We start from the raw sequence: 26,639 nt of genomic DNA on the forward strand, positions 1-26,639 counted from the left end.
ATGTATTTTCACACATGTTTAATGAAGGAATATATTTTGCTGGATTATGTAGTTATATTGAAAGATTTTAAAAATATATTTGCTCAGTGGGAGAAGTAAGGGACATGACCAGAAGGGTGGATTAATTTTTTAAATATCTGTTATTTGCAAATTAAATATAAGTATGTATATATTTATATATACATATATATACTTATACTTACATACATGTCTGTATGTATATGCATATAATATGCAAGTGTTTGTATATATATAAAACAGCTACCACTTTTAATTCACACCTTCATCACCTCTTGTGTTAGGCAATGATATTAGCCACCTAATTAATTGATCTCCCTGATGCTTATTTCTTTTTTAATCTATCCTTCCCATAACTGTAAAATTAATGTTTCTAAAATGCAAATGGGACTGTCACTTCCCTATTGAAAATTTTTAGATAAGCCCCAGTTGCCTTAGGTTGTCATTTAAAGCTATCCATAATATGTTTCTTACCTACTTAGCCAGTCCTATTTCATCATCATGTGTTCATTATTCCAAATTGGTTGATCATCTGTCCTCTACACAAATTCCATCTCTTATCTGTGTCTCATTTCAGAGATTGTATAGGAATCTCTCCTCACCTCTGAAACATCTCTAATATCCTTGTTTTGATCAAAAATAAGGTGCTAAGGCTTCTCATGATTACTTTTCTCCTCCACAGGTGCCTTAATTGTATCCCTTAGTATTAGTAAAAACTAGTATGTTTCAATGGATAGAGAGGTAACCTTCGAGTAAAGACCTGGGTTCTAGACTTGCTTTGGATAGATGCTGGTTATTTGACTACAGGATTCAGTTCCTCCAAGTAATTCTAGATAATTAATTGCAAGAATAATTGCTAATCTAGATAAATTATAAGGATAGAATTATAGGCCTATCTAAACTCTTCCCCAATGCCCAAATTTTTTTACATTTTACAATTTACAAGAATTTACAATTCTTTGCATGAATTTGCACTCTGGGAAACTGAGGAATGAGGACCTGCAGATTATTTGGGGGTTTGTATCCTCTGTTCCTTTTAATGGGTTCAGACCAATGCTTTCATTGAGTCAGAAATTCCTTCAATCAAAGTGGTTGGCAACAGTTGTTCATCTTAAGGAATTGGTTGGAGGTTCTGAGATATTGGGTGACTTCCCATACTGATATAGCTGACATGTTTTAGGTCTTCTGATTCTGAAACCTCTATTCTCTACTAATTTATTCTGTCTCTCACTTTACAAATAGAAAATTATAAATAAGTGTTTGTTGAATTAAATTGCTTCAGGTCACACAGATAATGAATTGACAAAGCCAGGAGTTGAGCCCATGCTGCCTGATATGAAGTGGAAAGAGTACCAAATCCAGAACTCTTTCCACTTCATATCTATAGCTGGTGGTGAGTACAGCAAATTTGATCAACTGCTTCATAGTATCTTTAAAGGGACCTTTTAGTTTTTTGCCTCTGCCCTAGTTCAAGCTTTTATTATCTCTTTGCAAGATAATAATCTCCTAATTGGTCTCTGCCTCTGATATTTCCCTTCTCTTCTCCATCTTCAAAATAATCTTCCTAAAACAGTTTTGAATACACCCTGCTCAAAAAACCTTTCATAGTATCCTGTTGCCTTTAAGATAAAATACAGACTCCTTAACTTGGTTATGAGGCTTTCAGAAATTTAGTGTCAACTTACCTTTCCAGGCTTACTATGTATTTGTCTCCCATTCACACCTTCCATGGTTTAGCCAATCTAGCCATTTAGAGTTCTTCTCTAAATTTTCCATTCTGTCTCCGACCATTCCACATTCACACAAACTCATACCCTTTCACAAAACTCATAACCTTTCACAAAAGCTCAATTAAAGAACCACCTTCCCATAAGGAATTTTTCATGATATCCCTACTTATGAATATTCTCTTCTGAAAATATTTTGTATTAATTTATCTCTGTAACCCATCCTGCTCATCCTCACCACCAGTAGAGAAAGTAAGCTCCTTGAAAGCAGAGTGTATTTCACTTTTGCTCTTGAACCCTTCAAGCCTGCACCCAACAGGTGAAAATATGCTAGACATGTCATTTTATTGGATCACAGAACCACCTTTGACAGTTTGTACCCACCCATTCTTCTATCTCATATCTACCATTCCCTGGATGGGGGCATTATGGAGGAGTATTCCTTGCCATTTCTAGAAATGAGGGGGTTATGCTAGATGATCTCAAACGTTCCTGTCAATTGTAACTCTGCATGAAACTTAAGAAGTTGTTTGAATGTTTTGTGGGTGGCTCTACCAAAATCCTACACATCAGAAAATGACTATCCTTCTATGGAGGTGATATCAGGCCACATTTCCCCACCTTAGAAATAAGAACTAATAGAATTCCAGGAATAGCAACATTAGCAATTGAATCTTTAATATTATGTGATTGAAAGTTCTGCATAATACAGAACAACAAATAGCTAATCCTTATACTCTCCATGCTTTATGGTTATAAAGTGCTTTATATTTGTTATTTCTTTGGGCCATCAAGAGGGAAAGGATAGACCAGACCTGTGATTTCACTAGTATAGGAAAGAAAACTCCCTCCTCCAATGCAGACCATCAATTTCTCTGCAATTTACAATCTTTTAGAGATGCCTTGAACATTTGCCCAAGGGAAGAAAAGCATGGAAAAATGGCACACACACACAAAATTTTTACCAACACTATTTCTTTAGAATAATTTCTACCCAATGTATAAGAAAAGGTATAAAAATACCTGCTCTCCTCAAGTATTTCTGCAGTTTTGAAATGATCTTTTATTGAGGGTTCAAAAACAGAAAATGTACCAAGCAGGGGAAATAATCGGTCCTTTTGTACATTAGCTTTCACTCTGTAAACACTAAATTTAATGTGTGACACTTTTGAAATCTCTCAGGTGTTGAATTTTTCAATCACCAAAGATTTTATTTTATGAGTGCATATTAGCACATGTAAGAATAGTCTAGCTCTTATTTCTCTTTCAAATATCAGGGTGGAAATTGGCAAGTCCTCTTCTTCCCCCCAAGTTGGAATAGCATAATCGGTATTTTAAAATTTGAAGATTTGGTTCTCATTAGCTAGAATTTCAGTGTGGCTTTTTCATAATTGTTGAAAAAGTTATAATTTTTCTACAGTAGTATTTTTTAAAAAATAAATTATCTTAATATCCAACACCTATTCCTATTAACACTAGAGAGTATAGGAATAAATGAACTTTTCCTTTAAATAGTCAGTAGCATCTATTTAAAACCATAAGCAAGCATGTAATGAGGACAAACTGGAACCATTCTCAATAAAATCAGGGGTGAAACAAGGTTGCCCATTATCACCATTACTATTCAATATTATAGTCAAAATGCTAGCTTTGGCAATAAGAGAAGAAAAAGAGATTAAAGGAATTAGAGTAGGTAGTGAGGAAAGCAAATTATCACTCTTTGCATATAATATGATGGTATACTTAGAGAACCCTAGAGAATCAACTAAAAAACTATTAGAAGTAATTCACACCTTTAGCAAAGTTGGAGGATACAAAATAAATCCACATAAATCAACAGTATTTTTATACTTCACTAACAAAATCCAACAGCAAGAGATGCAAAGAGAAATTCCATTTAAAATAACTGTCAATAAGATAAAATATTTGGGAATCTATCTGCCAAGGGAAAGTCAGGAACTATATGAGCAAAACTCCACAAAAATAAAGTCAGATCTAAACAATTGAAAAAATATTAAGTGCTATTAAGTAGCTCCAGTGAATATAATAAAGATGAAAATAATACCTAATCTATTTAGTGCTATACTAATCAAACTCCTAGGACACTATTTCACCGGATTAGAAAAAATAACAAAATTCATTTGGAAGAACAAAAGGTCAAGAATTTCAAGGGAATTAAAGAAAAGAAAATTAAATGAAAGTGGTCTAGCTATACCTGATCTAAAACTACATTATAAAGCAATAGTCATCAAAACCATTTGGTATTGGCTAAGAAATAGATTAGTTGATCAGTAGAATAGGTTAGGTTCACAGGACAAAATAGTCCTGTTGACTATAGCAATCCAGTGTTTGACAAACCCAAAGACCCCACCTTTTTGGGATAAGAATTAACTATTTGACAAAAACTGCTGGAAAAATTGGAAACTAGTATGGCAAAAACTAGGCATGGACCCACACATAACACACACAATACCAAGATAAGGTCAAAATGGATCTAAACATAAAGAATGATATTATAAACAAACTAGAAGATCATAGAATAGTTTACCTCTCAGATGTGTGGAGGAGAAAGGAATTTGTGACCAAAGAAGAACTAGAGATCATTATTTATCACAAAATAGATAATTTTGATTGTATCAAGTTAAAAAGTTTTTTGTACAAACAAAACTAATGCAGACAAGATTAGAAGGGAAGCAATAAACTGGGAAAAATTTTTACAGTCAAAGTTTCTGATAAAGGCCTCGTTTCCAAAATATATAGAAAATTGACTCAAATTTATAAGAAATCAAGCCATTCTCCAATTGATAAATGGTCAAAGCACATGAACAGACAATTTTCAGATGAAGAAATTGAAACTGTTTCTAGTTACATGAAAAGGTGCTCCAAATCATCATGGATCAGAGAAATGCAAATTAAGACAACTCTGAGATACCACTACACACCTCTGAGATTGGCTAAGATGACAGGAAAAGATAATGATAAATGTTGGTGGGGATGCGGGAAAACTGGGGCACTGATTGTTATGGGACTGTGAATACATCCAGCTATTCTGGAAAGATCAAAAAGTTATCAAACTGCATAGACTTTGATCCAGCAGTGTTACTACTGGGATTATGTCCCAAAGAGACCATAAAGGAGGGAAAGGGACCTGTATGTGCAAAAATGTTTGTGTCAACCCTTTTTATAGTGGCCAGAAACTGGAAACTGAATGGATGGCCATCAGTTGGAGAATGGCTGAATAAGTTACGGTATATGAATGTTATGGAATATTAATGTTCTGTAAGAAATGATCAGCAGGATGATTTCAGAAAATCCTGGAGAGACTTACATGAACTGATGCCGAGTGAAGTGAGCAGAACCAGGAGTTCATTATACACGGCAACAAGACTATACAATGATCAATTCTGATGGACGAGGCTCTCTTCAACAATGAGATGATTTAAACCAGTTCCACTTGTTCAGTGATGAAGAGAGCCATCTACACCCAGAGAGAGAACTGTGGGAGCTGAGTGTGGACCACAACATAGCATTCTCATTCTCTCTGTTGTTATTTGCTTGCATTTTGTTTTCTTTCTCAGTTTTTTTCTTCTTGATCTGATTTTTCTCGTGCAGCAAGATAACTGTATAAATATGTATACATATGTTGGATTTAACATATATTTTAACATATTTAACATGTATTGGACTACTTGCCATCTAGGGGAGGAAGTGGGGGGAAGGAGGGGAAAGTTTGGAATGGAAGGTTTTGCAAGGGTCAATGTTTAAAAATTATCTGTGCATATGTTTTGGAAATAAAAAGCTTTAATAAAAAATTTTAAAAATAAATTATCTTTTGTTTCTATATCACTTACATTTTTCATTGTATCCCACTCCCCAACTCCTAGAAAGTCATCTTTTATATAAAAAGGCAAAAATAATCATCAAAATTCAGCAATATGTTGAAAAAGCTTTTTTATATGTAATATTTTATACCCATAGCCGTCCACTTCTACAAAGAAAAGGAGACAGGTCCTTTCTCAGATTTCTTCTTTAGGGCCTAGTCTGTTCGTTATAATTTAAAGGCCATCAAGTCCCATCTCTGAAACATATTGATTGAATGACCCTTGTTAACCTCACATAACTTCTCAGCATTCTGGAGCATCTTTCTGACTATATAAATTTCAGAGGTGCTTACCTATTTTGGTGAAGGAAGTTTCCTCATTCAGTAGTTCCCCATATCAGTGATATTACAGGTTTAGACTCTGCCTCTTATCAAGAAAGAGCAGAGAGCTCCTTAATGTACTCTCACTAAGGCGTGTACATCTCAATTCCTGATTGCTAAAGCATCCCAGATGCTGACTCCTGCATGATACATTTGACTAGAGTTTTTAGCTTTGGCAAGTTCAGTTGCTGCAAATTATCATTATGATTTTCATGTATGTTTATAATTCTTTTTCACTGGAGGCATTCAAGCAAAAGCTGAGGGACCACTTCTTAGAAACATGAAAGGGGATTGCTACATTGTTGAAGAATGTGGATAATATATCTAGATCTAGATCTTGAATGCTGAGGTTTCAAAACATTTTTTATTTACCAGCTGTATCAAACTTTCTGTGTTTCCTGTTTAAAACACTAAATCCAGGTTTTTGAAAATGCAGATGGCCATTCCACAAGGGTTGTTTTTTTCAAGGAGCATTGAGCTAAAAGGGGTCTGTCTGTTCTTTTCACAAGAGGGCACACATACAGAACATTATCTGGTCCCCTAATTGGTGTGGGTGCATTGTTTTGTGCTTGAGATGACTTGGACACTGCAAAGAATTTCAATATTGTCCTAATAAGGATACAGGGAAGCTAGAAGAACTAGCTTTGTACTATGCCATCAACATTTTTCTGAACTTGACTTGTTTCAAATCACATTCAGAAGTGGAAAATTTAAATCAATTATTATTGAAAGAAAGACTTATATGCCCCCTCTGTGCTGTATTGTATCAAGTCAAATTGGTGAGCATTTATTAGGCACTAAGTGCTAGGCACTGGGCTAAATGCTGGAAATTCAAAGATAAACAAACAAACAAATCAAAAAACCGGTTCCTGCTGTCAAAGAGCTCACATTCTAAGTAAGGAAGGTGATAAGTGAAGTGAATGAATAGGTCCACAAGGTAAGAATTAACAAGAGACCAGACTACTTTCTCAAAGGAAGAGGCTTTATTATCAAAAAAAAAAACAGATGGAACAAAGCAGAATCAGAGATCTGGTTGGTGTGAGGAGATAGCTTATAATAAGTATTTATTTCTCCTCCCAGGGGAGATTACCTTTCACCCATCGGTTGGTTCTTAAAATTAACAAGACTACTGGGGACCCAAATTTGGCAACTGCATCCTATATCCCACATCCCAAACCCCCTGCCCCTGAATGGTTGGGCAACCATATCCTGCTTTTCTGTTCTCTGTGGTCACAAAATGAAGGGGCCCACTTCAATAAGTAATATATTCAATAAGTATGCACCAACTATGTGCCAGCTACTAGGGTTAAGTTCTTTATAAATGGGATCTCTTCATTCTCACAAAAACTATGGGGAATAGGTCTTATTATTATCCCTATTTCACAATTGAGAAAATTAAGGCAGACATTAAGTGATTTGCCCAGGGCCACAAAATTAGTATCTGAGACTGGAGTTGAATCAAGATGCCCCAGTAGGAGGTAAACAATATATAAAAGGGAGAGAAGATAAAGAGAGCAGGGAGGAAGATTTCTAGCCATAAGAAGGCCATGGATTAGAGACATGTTCCAAATTGAGAAGATTGCTGAGATATGGTAGAGAAATCTAAAAAGTTGGGAGTAAAGGTATGAGAGGAGTGTGACTATATTAACAGGTTCTGCTACAGTCTGACTTAGCTTTGTGGGCTATATATAGCAAATTCTGCCTCCCATTTTCCCCAAGTTGTGGAATTGTACTAGTTGATGTGTTAAACAGGCTTTCAAGAGCCAGTGGAATCAAAGGAGTTATGTATTGCTCTATCACTCATTCCCCATCTTTTACTTTCCAACAAAAACACTTTTTAGAGATGTCCTAGACTTTTAGAGAATATTTTTTCCAGAGGCTTTGTCTAATCCCCTTTCTCACTTCCCTCTTCCCAGAAAAGACAGAAAAGCTTTTTTTCTTTTGTCACTGGCCCTCTCAGCATCAGGGAAAAAGCCTCTCCCAATCTGCTTCCTTTTTCTCATTTTTTTCTCTGCTTTTCTTTTTCTTCTGACTCTTATGGTTTTTTCTTATATTTCTTGACTTTTGCTCAATGTTTCTGGCCTATTAAAACTATCAGTAGCCAATTACAGGACTCTTCTTCTAGCTAGTTAAGTGAACTTACTAATAGGGTGTCAGGATATAATTTTCACATGTGGATTTGCTGTGTGTGTGTGTGTGTGTGTGTGTGTTTTGGTACTGGGTACTCCCAAGAACAGTAGAGGTGAATTTCCCCTTAATTTATGTCAATTCGTGCTTCTGTGAGTCCCATCTTTGAACAATGGACCAGAATAAACTTCAATATGACATAATTTGATTAGATGTGACCTTGGACAAATCACTTTATCTCTACAGACATGTCTCCTAATTTCTTTCTCCCTCTATACTAATTCACTCAGTGATCTCATCAATTCCCATGGATTCAATTATCTTCTCTATGCTGATGATTTTAAAATCTATTTATCCAGTGACCTCCAGCCTAGTATTTCTAATTCCTATTGGACAAATAGAACTGTAGATTTCTCATTCCATCTTCTTAAAGAAGCACTTCCTGATCCCTTTGAAGTCTAGTGCATTCCCTATGAAATTATCTCTAATTTATCTTGTCTACATCTTATTTATCCAGAGTTATTTTTATGTTGTCACTCCCTTTAACATTATGAGCTTGAGAATAGAGGCTTGTGAGTGTGGTGTGGTTTTATTTATTTTTTTTTTTTTTGCAGTGCAAGGAATACAGTAGGTGTTTAATAAATGTTAGCCAACTACCTGATTGTTTCCCAAACATAACATTCCACTTTCTCTCTGCCTTTGGAAAAACTATTCTGCTTTCCTGAATTTACTTCCTCCTTTCCTAGGCTGTACTTGTAGAAATCTTACCCTGATTCCAAAATCTCTCCTCAGAGATGACTTTCTATTTACTTTGTATATATTTTGGGTTTTCTTTGTTGTGTTCACTTTGTTTCCCTTCAATAGAATTTATGTTGCTTGTGGGTCGCCACAATTTTATCTTTATATTGACAGTGCCTGGCACATAATAGGCACTTAGCAAATGCTTGTTGTATGAATAAGTGAATAAATGAATTGATAAAATGAGGATGTTATATTATAAAATACTTGATCAGTATCCCTTTCATCCCTGATATTCTATTGTTCAGATAGTTACATATTCGATTAATTCTCCAAGGAAATTTCATAGGACAGAAAGTTATAACAAAAAGGATTATTATGTATATTTATAATTTCTTCTCAAGGAACTTATATTTTACTATTCTGCTTTCTTGCCATCCCTCGAGGGGTATATAATAGAAATTACTCTTTGTAGAGCTGAAAATGGACATAGTAGTGGAGAGTACATAATATTCCCAGGGTTAATACCGTGGGGGAACATAGGGGACAAATGGCAGTGCTGATAGGACAATTCCTAACTTTCCCAACTCAGGGCTAAGCTGAATATATTTCTTGGGTGGAGGGGAAGAGAAGAAGAGAGCAAAGTTTGAATCTCAATTTGGACACTAGACATTAACTTTAGTTAGGCTTTAAAGCATTCCCATATGTGCTGAAATTATTTTATGTCTTGTTATTCTTTGCTCTTAGCAGGAAAAACTCGAATTAGGAGTTATTAACTTTTAATCTATTATGGACTCCTTTGGCAGCCTGGTGAAAATTATGGACCTTTTCTCAGAATCATGTTTTTAATTCAAATGCCTAAAATAAAACTCATAGGATTATAAAACACATTCTATTAGTATGAACAGATTTTTATTCACTCCTCCAATACTGAAATAAATATGTGCTTTTTTTCCAATCAAAGTTTACAGATCTTCTAAAATATATACCTAGAATTCTTGGAGAGAGTGATTTGTGGCTCCCAAATTATCCTGGGGGGAGATGGGGAGAAAGGAAGGAAAAAAGTTACAAGATAACTTTATTATATATTAAAAGGATAGCAAACTGTGCATAATAGATTTGCAGTTTCATATATAATCACTTCCCCCCCCCCTTCTAATTCTGTTGTGTTATGGAAATGCTTTTTTTATTTCTAAGTTTAAAATAAAATAAATAATTAAAAAATCCAAATCTCTTGGGTTAGACTCTGTTAGAGTTTTTGATTTCATAATGAATGAAAGTTGCAAGCAAAAGAAAATATTTTAAGATTCTCTAGTATTCAAAATGAAAACATTAAGAGGAAAAGATATTTTAAGTTTTCCTAGCAATCAAATTCCTAAGGAACAGCTAAATGATCCTTCCTTTGAAATAACTTTAGTTATTCTTTTCTTCAATACCAATAACAGATAAATCTGGTTTTCTTCCTATTGATGGAATACTGGCAACCTCATGACATTTGAGTGTGTGGTAAGCATTAGGCCACCCAGGGTTAAATAGCTTGTAGGAATTCTTGTTCCGTTCTTGTGGCAACCTGAACAAACAGAGTCATATAAAAATGTAAATTAGTATGAATGACATTGGCCAGGACCATGGGAAGCCTATTTCTTATCCTTAGCGTTACCTTCCCAAATAATCTCCTTCCATGCCTTTCCTGTTATAGAAATAGTCAAAATGAGTTTTTCATCAGTAGCTGTGCAAAAATAGCCTTGGCTTAACTGTACTACTCACTCCAATGACCTCTTATTTCCTTTCTCCCCCCAATCATTTCAATCTATCTTGAAGAACAATTGATTCTTATTGCTATATATTCTGATTTAATACCCTACTAGATTCCAAGAAAGTCTTAGCATTCCACTAAAACTTCCATATGATAGTTTTAATTAACCTCTTAAGAATCTTCATCTTAGAGTTTCATGTGATTCTTTTGATCATTTTCTTTTGGATATGTTCTTTAAAAGCTATAATATTCTATAGTTTTGTCCTTTACTCATTCATCTTTATTTCTTCAATTTCTCTTAGAGACTCCTTTATCTAGCCTTTTCTTTTTTTCTCCATATTTCCTAATTGAGGTGTCTTTCATAAACATATCTTTGATCTTCACTTCATTCATTCAATCAATCAACAAGCATTTATTAAGCACCTACTAAATGCCAGGCACAATACTAGGTTTTGGGGAGACAAAGAAAAAAAATTAATTATGCATGACCTCAAGGAGCTTACAGCTTTATACATGAGTTATTTCATTTGAACTTTATAGCAATCTGGAGGAGAACCATGCCATAGCAAAATAAATGGAAGGATTTGAGAAAGACTAGACTGGAAAGGCCTTCAAGTTTTTAAAAGGTTATCATGTAAAAAAGAAACTAAACTTTTTCTAATTGGTTCTAGGACCAATTATAGACCTAGGAGAAGTGGGTGTAAGTTGAAGAAAGAGGCATTTTATTAAAGAGTTAAATCCATTCATATTTAAAATGCAATTATTGAGTTTGTGTTTTACTCCATTTAATTATTTTGCATTGACTTTGTTCTTCTCTCATTTAAGAAACCACTTGGTCCCAACATTTTGTATTGCTTACATTACTTTGAGATCTGTTTGTTCCCACAGGCTCTTCCTTCATTCTTAAGATTTTATTCTAGCCCAAGTTCCTTAAATTTATTTTATGTTGTTATTCTCTTTTTCTTTTAGCTCTTTTCTCTTTTGTTGTTGTTGGTCAGTCATTCCATCATTCTTCATAATGATGGGGGGTTTTCTTGGCAAATAAACCATTGGAGTGGTTTGCCATTCCTATCTCCAGTGGATTAAAGTAAGAGGTGAATGAATGACTTGCTAAGGGTCACACACCTGGCACAGCACGTAGCACAGTAATCTATACACATAGTATTAATAATAGCTAACATTTACATAGTGCTTCAGAGCTTGCAAAATGCCTTACAAATATAATACCATGCGATCCTCACATCAACTGTAGGATGTAGGTGTTACTGTAATTCCTATTTTTCACATGAGGAAACTGAAGCAAAAGTTAAGTATGACTACAATCACATAGATAGTGTCTAGGTGGGATTTGAATTCGGATCTTCCTAACTCCTGACCCAGAATTCTATCCACAATGTCACCTAGTTGCTTCACAGTAGACATTTAATAAGTACATACTGATTGTTCTGAAGAAAAAATGGGCAAATGTTGGTGAGAAACAAATGATATAATAAAAAATAAATGGCTTTTGCCATTCACATACTTTGTTCCTTTCTATAGCCACTGGTAAAATACGCTGAACAGGTGTTAATAGCCCCAGGGGTTTTATAGATGAGACAATAAAAGGAATGTCAAACAACTTTTACCAAATCAGAATTATTAGTGAGGGGGAAAAACAACCCTAAACTGAAGATCAGAACCTGTGTTTGGGAACTTTGCAGGCTTTTAGAAGCCCAGGATTTTTTTTTCACTTTGTATTTACTCACCTTTTTTGCTTAGGAGCTTGTATGTGAATTTCTTTGTCTCTTTCAAGATCAGTGGGATGATCTTCAAGGATGCTGATGTCCAAAGTCTGTTCAGGCTAGCAGAAGGAATACACATCTCACCATTCCAACAGTATGAATAAGCCTTGAGGTATATAGATGAAAGCTGGAGCATTGAGCTATGTGATTGTATTGTCATTTCGATCTATCAGCTTCTACATGATACAATTTACCAGTCAATTGTTGTAATAAAGTGAATTGCATTGAGCACATTTGGAGTCTAATCCTAGTTTAGCTGCTAATTCATTGTGTGACTCTAGGCAAATGATTTAACATCTCTGGCTTCAGTTTCCTCTGGAAAACAAATGGATTAGAATTCGAATAGAGAATTTCTTACATATGTCGTCAATTTAAAATATATATATAGGAATTTTTTATTCTAAATGCAATCTTCTTTTCCAAGGGAATAATCAGAGAATATTAATCTTTCTGCCTCAATTCTGGCTCTGATATTAGGGGATTTACACATACATATTGATGGTCCCTCAAGGACTTCAACTTTACAATCCTTCAATCTGCTCAATTCCCAGGATCTCCCTCTTCCACTCCACCTCAGATATACAAAGAGATAGTCAAAACCTTGATCTGGATAACACACATTAATTTTACTTCCATATTCATGAACTTTGAAATCAAATTATTTGATCATAACCTTTTAGCATTTCAATTTTCTCTCTGCCTTTACACCTTGTTCTTCAACCTTACCATGACTGCCAATCCTTTCATTTCTTAATTCTTTCCCAGGCATTACTCCTTCCCTTGGCTGCTCTCTGTCTCAATCCCTTTGTGAACAAGGTCAGATCTACACTGTCTTTTGTAATCCCTTGTCCACTTGTCTCATCACTGATCATATTCTGTCAAATATCAACATAAGATTAATCTTACCATTTTCTCTTATACCCATATTGCTAAACTGATCTGAAGAAGGCCATAAGAATAACTTTCCTCAAGCTTTCACACCTTCTATTCTCACTCCTCTCAGCTGAGGGCCATTCATATGTTACTGGAAAAATATGATGTCATTCAACAAGGGCTCCCTCTTCCTCCTTATTTCATACATCTCAAACATCTGTTTAATTGGGTTTGTTTCTCTGAAGGATATATGAGATTATAATTCTGTTTAACAAGTTTTTTTTTCAATTTTTATGGTATGAAAGGCTATATTGTATTGCTGTATGTTAAGAATCACTTCTCTGTCTTTCTGTAAAAAGCATTCTTAGAATACTAATAATTGTTTAGGGTCATTCTTCTTCCTCCTGAACATGTGTTTAATACCTAAATGTTTACCTCTATAATATCTGCATTGTGATAGGTTTACTCAGCAGCAGGAACCTACCACATGAACTCAAAAAGGAGGTATTTATTTTACAATAAATTAAATATCCTAAAAGTACCTCAAGCTCAATATATCCAAAACGGAACTCATTATCTTTACACCCAAATTATTCTCTTCTCTAGATTTCCCTATTGTTGTTGAGAGTACCACTGCTGTCCCAGTCACCCTGTCAACCCCAATGCCATCCTTGATTCCTCTCTAACTAATTCTATGTGTACAATCTCTTTCCAAGGTTTTACCTTCCCAACATTCCTCACTCTCTACTCACAGTTACCATTTAATGTAGGACATTATCACTTCATGGGTGGCAAGTAGTAACTTGCCAATTAGTCTCCCAGCCTCAAACCTCTCTCCATTCCAATATCTCTTCCATTGAGCCACTAAAGTGATTTTCCCAAAGTCCATATATGACCACTTCTCCCTACATACTTCTTGTGCCTTCTCTCTGACTATATCTAGTATACATATTCAATCAATGCATTGACCAGTTAGCATTTATCAAGCACCTCTTATGTGTTGAAAATACAAAGAAAGGCAAAAAAAAGCTCCTTGTTCTGAAGGAATTCACTGTGTCTGTCATATAAATTTTAATTCTTTCAGGGTAACAATTGAATTTTTGCCTCTTTTTTTATATCCCCAGTGTTTAGTAACAACAATGACAAAAAATTATTAAACGCTTACTTATAATATGTGTCACATATTGTGTTAAACTCTTGGAAATACCAACAGAGAAAGAAAAGAACTTTCTGCCTCCAAGGAGCTTACATTCTAAAAGGGAAGACACACATAATAGAAAGCTAAAAAGGCCTTGAGGAGGAAAGATAAGCATGACAGTTATGGTGGAGAAAAAAGGGCAGCAACTCAGGAGCCACTTCAGAAAGAAATGGAAAAGTGAATGTGACTACACTGTGTACCTTTCTTAAAATGGAGTTTCCAAGAGAAAACTGACCAATTGACTGACCAATCAGAGAAAGAGACTAGAGGGATGCAGTGATCTTCCAAGGTTAGAAGATTTCTGGGTACTTACCATGCATAATTCAATGCATCACAATAACACTGTTGTTCTATTATTATTCTTATTATACATATAATGACATTGAATTGAGAAGGGTTCAGTGAGTTGTTCAGGCTCACATAGCCTTTAAGTGTCTGACAAGAGATTTAGAGCTTCCTGACCTCTCTAAGTTCAGTATTCTATTAACTAGGTCATGTTGCTTCTCCATTGTGTCATCTTTTCAAACAAAGAAAATAAGGGTTCAAGATTGTATAGCTGGCTAATTAGGGACAGACTAGAATTTAGTTCTCTTGATTGTCAGTCTAGATACATTAATGTTTTTTCTTTCTTCTTAGAAGAGATAGATTCCCAATGACCAAGCCAACTAGTTCTAATCAGAGAATGATTTTACATAAGAATATTTCATTTTTCTTTATTTTTTTTGGAAGGAATTTGGAGAATGTTCCTGAGGAACATCAGGTCAAATTGGGCAGAACATTGATATGATGTGTCAGCTTTCATGCTGTTCATAGATTCAAAGAATTTCAGAGCTTTATTATAAAGCACCTCAGGAACCTAGTAGCCCAGTAAGTATCAGGACAAAGGTCCCCTCTGCAGCATCCTCAACAAATAAATCTTTGATTGAAGGCCTCCAGAGTTTACCCATTCCATTTTTGGATAGCTCTAGTAAGGTGTTTTTTCCTTTCTGTCTCTTACTCCTATTAGTATAGGACAGGTCTTCCTTACGACAGTTTTTCAAACATACTTAGAGACAGCTTTTCCATCCTCCCATGTCTTTAGTTCTCCAATCTAAATATCTCTCATTTTTCCAGCTAGTGCTTTTATGGAAACAATTGGCGGTCCTTTGCCATTCTGGTTGTATTTCAAAGCAAAGGCTCTCAGATATGGCTTATCCATCAACCCATTATGCTTTTGACAAAAATTATAGAAATTATTTGTATTCTAGTTATGTGGCACCCAAACAGGGACAAGAAGAACCAGCAGCATTTGAGAGATTTTTGTGAATAGGATCATCCTCCCAGAGTTCCTTCAGTAACACATGGGGAAGGAAAGGCAGAAGATACCTGGTAAGACTTTTTTAGTCAGGGTAACTCATCAAAGGGCCAAGCCAGGAGACTAATGAGAGACTTAAATGTCTGTTCTGACTACTGCCCTCTTCTCCATTTGAAAGTTTGCCTCCATGACATCTCACAAGATCGACACTTGCTACAACCATGCAGAAGTGATAGCGTTGCTTGTATTGCTCAATGAGTGGACTCAGATAACAGCAAATGCACAAACTTACTGACCATGCTGTGGGATGAAAATCATTGCATCTAAAACAAAAAACAGGGAATTGTTAAGGACCATGCCTAAGTGAAGAGGCAGGTCAATTCTCCAAGAGCCTCCACAGCTGTGGATCATAAGATCTGAAGGAGTTGCAAAGCAGCCTTTATTAACACAGGTGTTGTTTGTGGACTGGGAATGAAATAAATTGGAGGCAGAGGGAAGAGGAGAGAAGAGAAGTCAGACAACGCAACTGTCTCTCAGTGGAGAGGTCAGAAAATAGTCTCCTTGTATCGTCATCTTCCTCTCACATGAAGAGATCCATTCTACAGGTCTGAGTTAGACCTCCAGTAGCCACTGGCAGATGGTTCCCGTATCACAACAGTTATGGAGACAAAACTTATAGTAACACCTGGGTCCTGAGGTGCTTTATAATAAAGCTCTGAAATTCTTTGATTCTATGAATTAAATAAAACCTGGCACATTAAATGTAACTGCTGAAATTCTTCTCTCATTTCACTCAGTATCAGTTCATGTAAGTCTTTCCAGGCTCTTTCTGATTAGCCTGTTCATCATTTCTTATAAAACTATAATATTCTTTACATTCATAAACAACAACTTGTTCAACCATTCCCCAATTGATGGGCATCCCCTCAATTTTATAATTCTAATTCTAACCTCCAAGATTTGGAAAAGGCTGATCTCATTCCTGGAATGAACCCTCTTCTCCATTTCATAGAATCCTTTCTGCTTTATTTTAAAACACAGGTCGTGTGCTACTTCCTATGTGGAATCTTTCTTGATTTCTTGATTTATCAATTATTACTGTCCTCTCTTCTTCATATAATCACAAATATATTTTTCTATCTACTGACTATATCCCCTAGTAGAATATAATGTCTTTGAAGACAGAGTTTGAGGGTTTGTTGGGGATTTTGGTCTTTGTATCCCTAGTAACCTGCAAAATACTTTACATATTGTAAACACTTATTAAATTTTGCATATTTGGTCTTAACTATTTGGCTTCATTTTTTCCTTTTTCATTTTACTTTTAAATCAATTCTTTCATTTGAATTTGTTATCTAGTTTTCCTCAGGCCTAGTGTATTGTAAAGCTGTTCAAAGTGAAGAGTTTATTAAGAAATAAAGCCCATAATTTGACTAATTCTGTTTAACCTTTGCTTGCCCTTATTCAGAGTTTCATATTTTCTGTCTCTTTCTCTTCACCCTCCCTCCCCCCCTTGTTTTTAATCTGTTCTGATCTCTACCTCCCATCCTTATTTTCTTTTTTCTTTTCTTTCTTTCCTTTCCATTCCTTTTTTCTTTCATTTTCTTTCCTTCCTTCTTTCAACCCACTCTCTCTCCCTCCTTACCCCTGTACATCCCCTTCCTCCTTCCTTTCTCTTTACCTCCTTTCCCTTCTCTCTCTATCATCATCATATTTAAAATAAAAATGCTGTCCGTAGTGCTGCACACATAACTTCTCAGTCTCCTCCACTTCTTTCCAACCTTGAGAAGATGGCTTAAGCTTGGCATTATTAAGGGTGCAATGTATCTGATGAGTTGGTAAGTTTTCTTAAGCTTTGCTTGCTCAATAACTTTGTTTCCTATTTTGACCACGTTTTGGGCTCCTGACAGAAACACACAATCAAGGTACACTCTGTGATCTGAATTACAGAAGGCTGCTTCACAATGTACTCAAGAAAACTAAAGAAGCATATATATCGCTTTGCAAACAGGGTTTCTTGCTTTGATATGCAGTACAAGTGGAGAGAACCAACAGCTTGTAAAATGACCTTCTTTGCTGTCTAGGGTTTCTTGAAATTTCTTGAAAAGCTGATATGAATTTAGACCACTAAATCTATGCAAATCCAGTTGTTCACTTGTTTCACTCCATTCTTTATGGACCCCATTTAGGATTTTCTTGGCAGAGATATTGGAGTGATTTGCCATTTCCTTCTCCAATTCATTTTACAGATGAAGAAACAGGGGTAAACAGGATTAAATGATTTACCCCTGGTCACACAGCTAGGAAGTATCTGGGGCCAGATTTTAAGTAAGAAGTTAAGTCTTCCTGACTCCAGACTTGGTGTTCTATCCACTGTGTCCACCTAACTGTCTCATTCAAATCTAGAGCCTTCTTTAAAAATTCACACTCTCAACTTTTAGCTTTTCTATAACTAATCTGATAAAATGTATTATCTTGGCACAGCTTAACATTAAGATTCAATCTATGTATACTTAATAATATACTATTTAATTCGCTGAGTCAGAGACCTTGTATTAAGTCTTCTTTGCATTCCCCACTCTGCCTAATGAGCTCAATACCTAGATATAATATACATTAAATAAATACTTGCCTATGATGTGAGAACTCTATTGATGTCAGAACTTTCTTTGCCAAAATGGGAACTCCTTCAACCTACTGCATGCAGATCTCAAACTATCAATAACTTATACCTTTAAACTAAAGGCTTTAACATTTTCTGAATCATGAACTTCTTAGGTACTTTGTTGACGCCTAGAGACCCCTTCTCACAACTGCATTTTTAAATAATTGAAGGAAATGTTAAAAAAAAGTTAATGAAAATAAACATGCCATTATTTTTGCGTTTAAATTCAGGGATTCTCTGAAATCTATCTGTAACTCTTTGAGGATGGTGGAAGAAAGAGATTCTATGAACTTCTGTTTCAGGCTACTTATCTTTGAGGGATGACTGAGTCACTGCAAAGTTTGATTAAGTGTTTGAGGATTAGATCTTCCTTACTCCAAGTCTAAAAATCTATTGACGTTTATTGAATTGAAAACTGAATGAATTGAGTGATTGACTGGAAATATTCCTACCAAGTCAACCAATTGACTTTCCAAGTCAATTGATTTTCCAAGTCAACCAATCAGTACAAATTTATCCCTAGTATGAGAAAAATGATTGGAATCATGTGAGCTATTAATGGTGGGTCAGTAGTTATGCCTTTGTGTAGAAGCAAAATTTATTTGGATCTATGATCCAATTGGTGAAAAGAATCTGTGCTGTAGAAACTCCCTTTACTGAGGCATATTAGCAAGGTACTTGTCCCTATAGCCAATTATAACTTAATGTGGATGTTCTGTAGATCTCCTGTTGCAGGGCTTCCCATGACCCTGCCCTTTCTGGGGCTGGACAGCCTCAAAGCCCACCAGGTGAAGGCTGAATCTAAACTGCTGCTGGCAACTGCAATTTGCCTATTTGAATTTACCCAAAGTGAAAACCATCTTTTTAATAGTATTGGAGTTGCCTGGAAGAACTGAAAGTTAAATGATTTGTCCATAGTGAGTACATGTCCGAGGCAGGACATAAACTCTGGTCTTCCTGATATCATTGTAAATTTTCTCTATGCTTTACTAGTCTAACTCTTTAAAGGAGTGAGATGGTGGTTGAGGGAAGAGAGTTGCTTATATTAAAATTTTTACTTGGATCTGTAGGTCCTGCCTAAAATTTTTTTCAAATGTGGAATTTATAATAATCATAAATATTGCAGCTGCTAGGTGACAAACTAGCACTGCTCTGGAGTTAGGAGGACCTGAGTTCAAATCTGGCCTCATACTTATTAGCTGTGTGACCTTGGGCGAGGTACTTAATCTCAATTGCCTCCAAATAAGTAAATAGATATATTTACATAGCATTTTAAGGTTTATTTTACATCTATTATCTTATTTGATCCTCAAAATAAACCTGTGATATAAATGGTATTTTTAACCTTATTTTACTGATAGGGAAACTTATTGGATAAGTGACTTGCCCAGAATCACACAACTAATCAATGTCTGAGGTAGAATTTGAACTCACAGTCCAGTATTCCACCAAGTAACCATCTTCTGTGATATAATACTAATTATAAGGTTGATTATAATTAGTGAAGTGAAGACAAAAAGCCTGGAAGTTCGAGGACCAACCTTAGCACGGGATTTCTCCTGAATTATTTTGTCTTCCTCCAGTTGATTAATTTGTAAAGTTGAAACATCTTTTGCTAAAATTTGGTGTAATGGCATACTCTGTGGATCCATCAAGATTTCATTGGGTACCATAGGATGTTTCCAGGAGGCAGATATAAAAACATCCCAGAGCTCACTCTGCCCAAAAGTCCCTAAGAGAAAGAAATATCATTGAATAAGATGACAGGAAATTATCTACTCTTTAATTATAGAAGGCTCAGAGCTAAGATCCCATGTGCCTCCTTTATAATCCATTAAGGTTCATTATTTGACCACCCTGAAGTTCAGCATATGTGCTTCTGTATTAAAAAAAAATCCCAGAAAAAATAGTCTAAGAACATCATCATAGTACACTTCACTTACAGATCAAGTCTTTCAACATGTCTGCTGAATAACCATAGCATTAATGTAGTAGAACAGAACAAAGGCAGGACATGGGGAGAGCCCAGGTACTAGTCCTTTCTTTGCCACTCATATGTCACTTACCTTCTTAGCATCTTAGTGTCTCATCTGTAAAATGGGAATGATAAATGAGCTTGTCTGCCTTATAGGATTAATACAAGGCTCATACAAGGTGGTGCTTGTGAAAGTTGCTTTGCAAACTATAAAGTGCTATACAAATATGTGATCATGGTTATTCTCAGTGGGATATGATAGTGGCAGGTGTAGTCGTTGCCTTATGGGTCATGCAGCCAGATAACAGAGAGATGGATCTGAAGTCATGAAAATTTGAGTTCAAATATGACCTCAGATACTTTCTAGATGTATGATCCTGAGCAAGTCACTTAACCTTGTTTTTTTCATCTATAAAATATGGATAATAATAGCACCCACCTCCCAAAGTTGTTGTAAAGATCAAATGAAACGATATTTATAATGCTCTTAGCACAATGCCTGGCACATAGTAGGCACTATATAAATGCTAGCTATTAATAAAGGAAACAAGATAATCTACTTTCAACATACACACAGATCTTCCACACTAAAGAGTTAGTGTCTTTAATTTACCTTGATCCCACCATTTTATTTTCTACCTCTATACCTTTGTACCTTTTTTATGCTCTCATCTTGTCTATAACATTGCATTATTGCTATATATGTATGTGTTTTCTCTCAGTTCATGAAGACATTTTATTTGGTTTTGTACCTAGCACAACACATGTAGCAAGAACTTAAATATTTCCTAAATTAAATACTGCAGTAATTAGGTTAAGTATTGTGTATATTTGAAAAGGGGTAGAGTTAAGTAAGAAAATCTTCCTAGAGAACAAACTTCTAAGAAATTACCAAAAAGAAGAATGTGACTTATGCCATACATTTGTAAAAGTATGAGAAAAGATTCTAAAGAAAACAAGAGGCAAGCTAGGAAGCAAGAGAATTTGAACTTGGGCATAAAAATGAGAGTACATATGCAGAGCTATAACAAGTCACTATGGCAATTGAGACAAGGACTCAAAATTATCTCAGGGACAAGCAGCATAGAAAGGTACCTTTCAAATGAACTTTAAGACAAAATTCAGTTGGGAGTGTGAGATTACTTAGAAAGAGATTTCAACATCAGATTCAGATAAATGGTGCAGTGGATAAAGAGCTAGACCTGAAGTGAGGAAGGCTTTGAATTCAAATCCAATTTTAGACAGTTACTAGCTATGTGATGGTGAACATGTCACTTAGTCTTTGTCTGCCTCAGTTTCCTCATCTATAAAATGGGAATAAAAAGAATGCCTACCTGATTGCTGAGAGGATCAAATTATTTGTAAACCTTAAAGCTTTATATAAATGCTATTTGATATTATTATTTTTGTTGTTGTTACTCCAGGACACCGTCTCATGGGAAGCAAGGTATACAGAGATGGAGAATTCAAGATACCAAAAGACACTTTTTGGGAAGTTGCAGCTTAGTTGGGAAGACCAACTCTGGGGAATGCAGCAGAGTGGTGCTGGGTTGTTGAGGAAATCACCTAGAATTTTTGATAATCAGTTTCTAAGCTCATTGAAGAATCTTAGGTGCTGTCAATGTCATCTCAATTTTAGCACCCATGGGCAAAGTCCCAGTAGACCCACCTTAGTTATGGTTCTGAAGATTACTGAAAACTGCCATTATTAATTTTAAATCTATAACTCCTTGTCTACTTTTAAGATGTTTCAGATTAGCTGAAATAGCCACAAATATTTACTAAGTGCTCCCTATTTATACTGTGATAGATTTTAGAAGAGATTCAAAGATGAAAGAAGGAACTTATACAATAATGGAAGGAGAGGTGACATATATACACAAATAAAGATGATGCAGTATAAAATATAAATTGGCAAAGAAGTAATCAAGTCAAAATTTTAAAAGTTTTCATCAGAAATATCAACTCCCCGAATAAGATAGTGGTTTTAATAAGATGTTTTCTTAGGTTCTTTCTAGGTTTCAAATATTGTTATCTGAAAAAATATAATTCCCAACAAAATTTATCACTATTGGTATAGCTGGATTTCTCAGTCCAAAGGATTTCCAATTTGACCAAGTGGAATTAGATATTTTTCCCCCAGGAAATGATTTCTTTGGGTCATTTTTGATTCTTCTTCCAGGAAAGAATGTACATGTGTTCCACACTAAACCTGATCTTCTGCATAGGTAGGTGTGGAAATTCCATACCTATATACTCTCCATTCATGCTCCAAAGACGAATTGTACAGTCAACGGAGGAAGACAATAGAACCTTTTCTTTCTCTACCAGCTCTAAACTAATGAAACAAAAGAAAACAGGTGATAAATTCACTACAAGAAAAGAGAATGATTTTCTAGGATAATGACAGTCAACTAAATTGGATTGAGAATCAGAGGATCATGGAGTCAATAAGTCAATAGCCCTTTAGCAATAACAATAACAATAATCATGGCTGAAACAAAAATAATGCTTTAAGCTTTGCAAAATGTTTTTCATACATAATCACACATGAGTCTCCAAGGACCCCTGTGAAGTAGGCATCCATTAAAGTTGTCATTACCTCCATTTAACAGATAAGGAAATGGAAATCCAGAGAGATTAAGAGATTTGTCTATGTTCACACACAGTTACTATATCCCATAATACAAAGAAACATAAGCCATAAGCAGTTTCTTAAATTGTGCAATTGGCTTCTTTTAGTGTCTCCTAGGACATTCCTTCCTCCAATTATATCCTGACCTCAAATTTCAAATGATCAAGGAAAGTACACCACAAATAGACTATAGTTATTAGCCAAGAAATGGTCTTCTTGTTCAGTGGAAAAGATCCAGAATTGGAAATTAGTTAAAGCTTTGCCACCGACTCTTTGTATAATTCAACAAATTTCATATAGCAAACATTTATTAAATATCTTCTTTATTTGAATATCATAAGATAATGGAGAATACAAATGTGCCTAAGGAGATTAACATCAAATAAGGGAGATAAGATAAATCACTTAAAATGTCCAAGGTTAAAATGAGATAATATTTATAACACATTTTGTAAACATTCAAGTGCTACATGAATACTAGATATTACTATTACTACCACTACTATTTCTACTATTGCTACAGTAGTAGCTACTACTGCTGCTGTTGCTACTCCTACAACTATTCCTCCTATTCCTTTGCCAATTACTACTACTGCTACAACAATAATTACTATTACTACTACTATTACCACTACCACCATCAAATATCTATTCATTCAGAGTGAGTCAATTAGATAAAGTACATTGTTAAACAAGGAATTTTAATGTACAGAAAACTTTATGTCAATTTCTTTATCAGAAAAATAAAAACTATCCCCCCTACTAGTTTATTGCTGTTAATCAGTTCTTTCCAACTCTTCTTGAGTTCATTTGGGATTTTCTTAGCAAAGATACTGGAATAGTTTGCCATTTTCTTTTCCTGCTCATTTTACAGGTGAGGAAATTAAGGCAAACAGAGTTAAGCGATGTGCCCAGGGGTCATATAGTATCTGAGGTCACATTTGAATTTAGGTCTTCCTGTCTCCAGGTTCAGTGCTCTAGCTACTGTACCACCAAACTGCTCTTCCCACAAGAGAGATTTTGAAATGATAAGTAAGAGAAAAGCTGGGGCCATTCTTTTAGCCGCTAGCTTGTTGGTGCAGTAATTAGAGCAATGTGTCCATTGCAAAATGTGGATAATAATGGCACCTACCTCCCAGGATTGTTGTGAGGATCAAATTAGATACTATTTATTTATTTATTTATTATTTTTTTTAATTTAATAGCCTTTAATTTACAGGATATATACATGGGTAACTTTACAGCATTAACAATTGCCAAACCTCTTGTTCCAATTTTTCACCTTCTTACTCCCCTATCCCTCCTAAATGGCAGGATGACCAGTAGATGTTAAATATATTAAAATATAACTTAGATACACAATAAGTATACATGACAAAATATTATTTTGCTGTACAAAAAGAACGACTTGAATTATTGTACAATTAGCTTGTGAAGGAAATCAAGATGAGGTGTATAAATATAGGGACTGGGAATTCAATGTAATGGTTTTTAGTCATCTCCCAGAGTTCTTTTCTGGGTATAGCTATTCAGTTCATTACTGCTCCATTAGAAATGATTTGGTTGATCTCGTTGTTGAGGATGGCCTGATCCATCAGGACTGGTCATCATCTAGTATTGTTGTTGAAGTATATAATGATTCCTGGTCCTGCCATTTCACTTAGCATCAGTCTAAGTCTCTCCAGGCCTTTCTGAAATCATCCTGTTGGTCATTTCTTACAGAACAGTAATATTCCATAATTTTATATACCACAATTTATTCAGCTATTCTCCAACTGATGGACATCCATTCAGTTTCCAGTTTCTAGCTACTACAAAAGGGCTGCCAAACATTCGTGCACATACAGGTCCCTTTCCTTCTTTTATAATCTCTTTGGGATATAATCCCAGTAGTAACACTGCTGGATCAAAGGGTATGTACAGTTTGATAACTTTTTGAGCATAGTTCCAAACTACTTCTCCAAAATGGTTGATTCTGTTCACAACCCACCAACAATGAATCAATGTCCCAGTTTTCCCACATCCCTCCAACAATCATCATTATTTTTCCTGTCATCTTAGCCAATCTGACAGGTGTGTAGTGGTATCTTAGAGTTGTCTTAATTTGATTTCTGATTAATAATGACTTGGAGCATCTTTTTATATGACTAGAAATAGTTTCAATTTCTTCATCTGAGAATTGTCTGTTCATATCCTTTGACCATTTTCAATTGAGAATGGCTTGATTTTTTATAAATTAGAGTTAATTTTCTATATTTTGGAATGAGGCTTTATCAGAACCTTTGACTGTAAAATATTTTCCCAGTTTATTGCTTCCTTCTAATCTTGTTCGTATTAGTTTTGTTTGTACAAAACTTTTCACTTTTGGTATAATCGAAATTTTCATTTTGTGATCAGTAATGATCTCTAGTTCTGCTTTGGTCATAAAACCTTTCCTACTACAGGTCTGAGAGGTAAACTATCCTATGTTCCTCTAATTTATTAATAATTTCATTCTTTATGCCTAGGTCATGAACCCATTTTGACCTTATCTTGGTGTACGGCGTTAAGTATGGATCAATGCCTAGTTTCTGCCATATTAGTTTCCAATGTTCCCAGCAATTTTATCAAATAGTAAGTTCTTATCCTAAAAGCTGATCTTTGGGTTTGTCTAAAGACTAGTTGCTATATTTGTTGACTGTTTTATCCCTTGAACCTAATCTATTCCACTGATCAACTAATCTATTCCTTAGCCAATACCAAATAGTTTTGGTAACTGCTGCTCTATAGTATAGTTTTAGATCTGGTGCAGCTAAGCCACCTAGATACTATTTATAAAGGGCTTATCATAGTATCTAGCATACCTAGTAATCACTTAATAAATGCATGTTTCCTTTCCCTCCTTGTAACAATAGGATATTATTTTCTCCAGCTTTTCTAAACTCCAGATAGATACTCACCAAGTGACTGCATTAACGTGGGCTCTCCAGATCTTGACATCTGTAGCAATATAAAGAATATATCTATATAAAATCCTATCATTTTATTTGTTTCTTATTATAATTATCACATGTGGTCATTTCATATGCTTCATCTTTGGCTCTAAAGGCAAAGAAAAATGGAAGTAAAATCTGGACAAACTAAAAAGAGCAGAATGACAGAAAGATCCAGTTTCATAGCAGCTCTTTTAGAGAAGATTAGACTCACATGGACTTAAGGTCTAGTCAAGCCTTCCCCAAGGGCATCATGATCAGAAAAACAATCACAATTTCCCAAGCAGACTTTCTGGGCTGAGCCTCTGAAATTCAAGGTCCATCCATGAGAGGAGCTTAGAGCCAATAATATAGGATATTTGAATAGTTAATCTGAATCTGCAGAACTTGGTCAAAACCAAGTGAGTATATAGGGGGAATGGGCAAGGGTATAAGGGCAGGGATCAGGCAAATGATAAAATTCTCCATTTCTTCATTTGACATTATTATTATTATTATTATTATTATTATTATTTTTGGTGTGTGCTTTATACAAAACACATAGCAATAAGGTCAGAGAGATACAAAGAAGTATGCAAGAAATATCATGCTCTCAAGATGCTCAAATTCTAATTCTGGTCAATGATGGATTTTTTTCATTACACATTGTCATTTAATAAAAATTTCTATTTCAAAAATA

The 26,639-nt window shown here is 35.1% G+C and overlaps 1 protein-coding gene across 1 annotated transcript in view; it reads right to left on the minus strand.

Annotated features, from left to right (window-relative positions):
* Positions 1–10,224: 10,224 nt before the first annotated feature.
* Positions 10,225–26,639, minus strand: part of LOC100934862 (WD repeat-containing protein 64-like) — a 190,491-nt gene continuing 174,076 nt past the window's right edge. The window contains exons 25-29 of the mRNA XM_012545213.3: positions 25,928–25,967; positions 22,603–22,691; positions 19,920–20,110; positions 12,313–12,407; positions 10,225–10,381 (exon numbers count right to left, since the gene is read on the minus strand). Of these exons, the coding sequence (XP_012400667.2) occupies positions 10,225–10,381; positions 12,313–12,407; positions 19,920–20,110; positions 22,603–22,691; positions 25,928–25,967 (572 nt within the window). The remainder of the gene's footprint in view (positions 10,382–12,312; positions 12,408–19,919; positions 20,111–22,602; positions 22,692–25,927; positions 25,968–26,639) is intronic.

The sequence above is a fragment of the Sarcophilus harrisii genome, chromosome 3 (genome assembly GCF_902635505.1).
Source record: "Sarcophilus harrisii chromosome 3, mSarHar1.11, whole genome shotgun sequence".
NCBI lineage: Eukaryota > Metazoa > Chordata > Mammalia > Dasyuromorphia > Dasyuridae > Sarcophilus > Sarcophilus harrisii.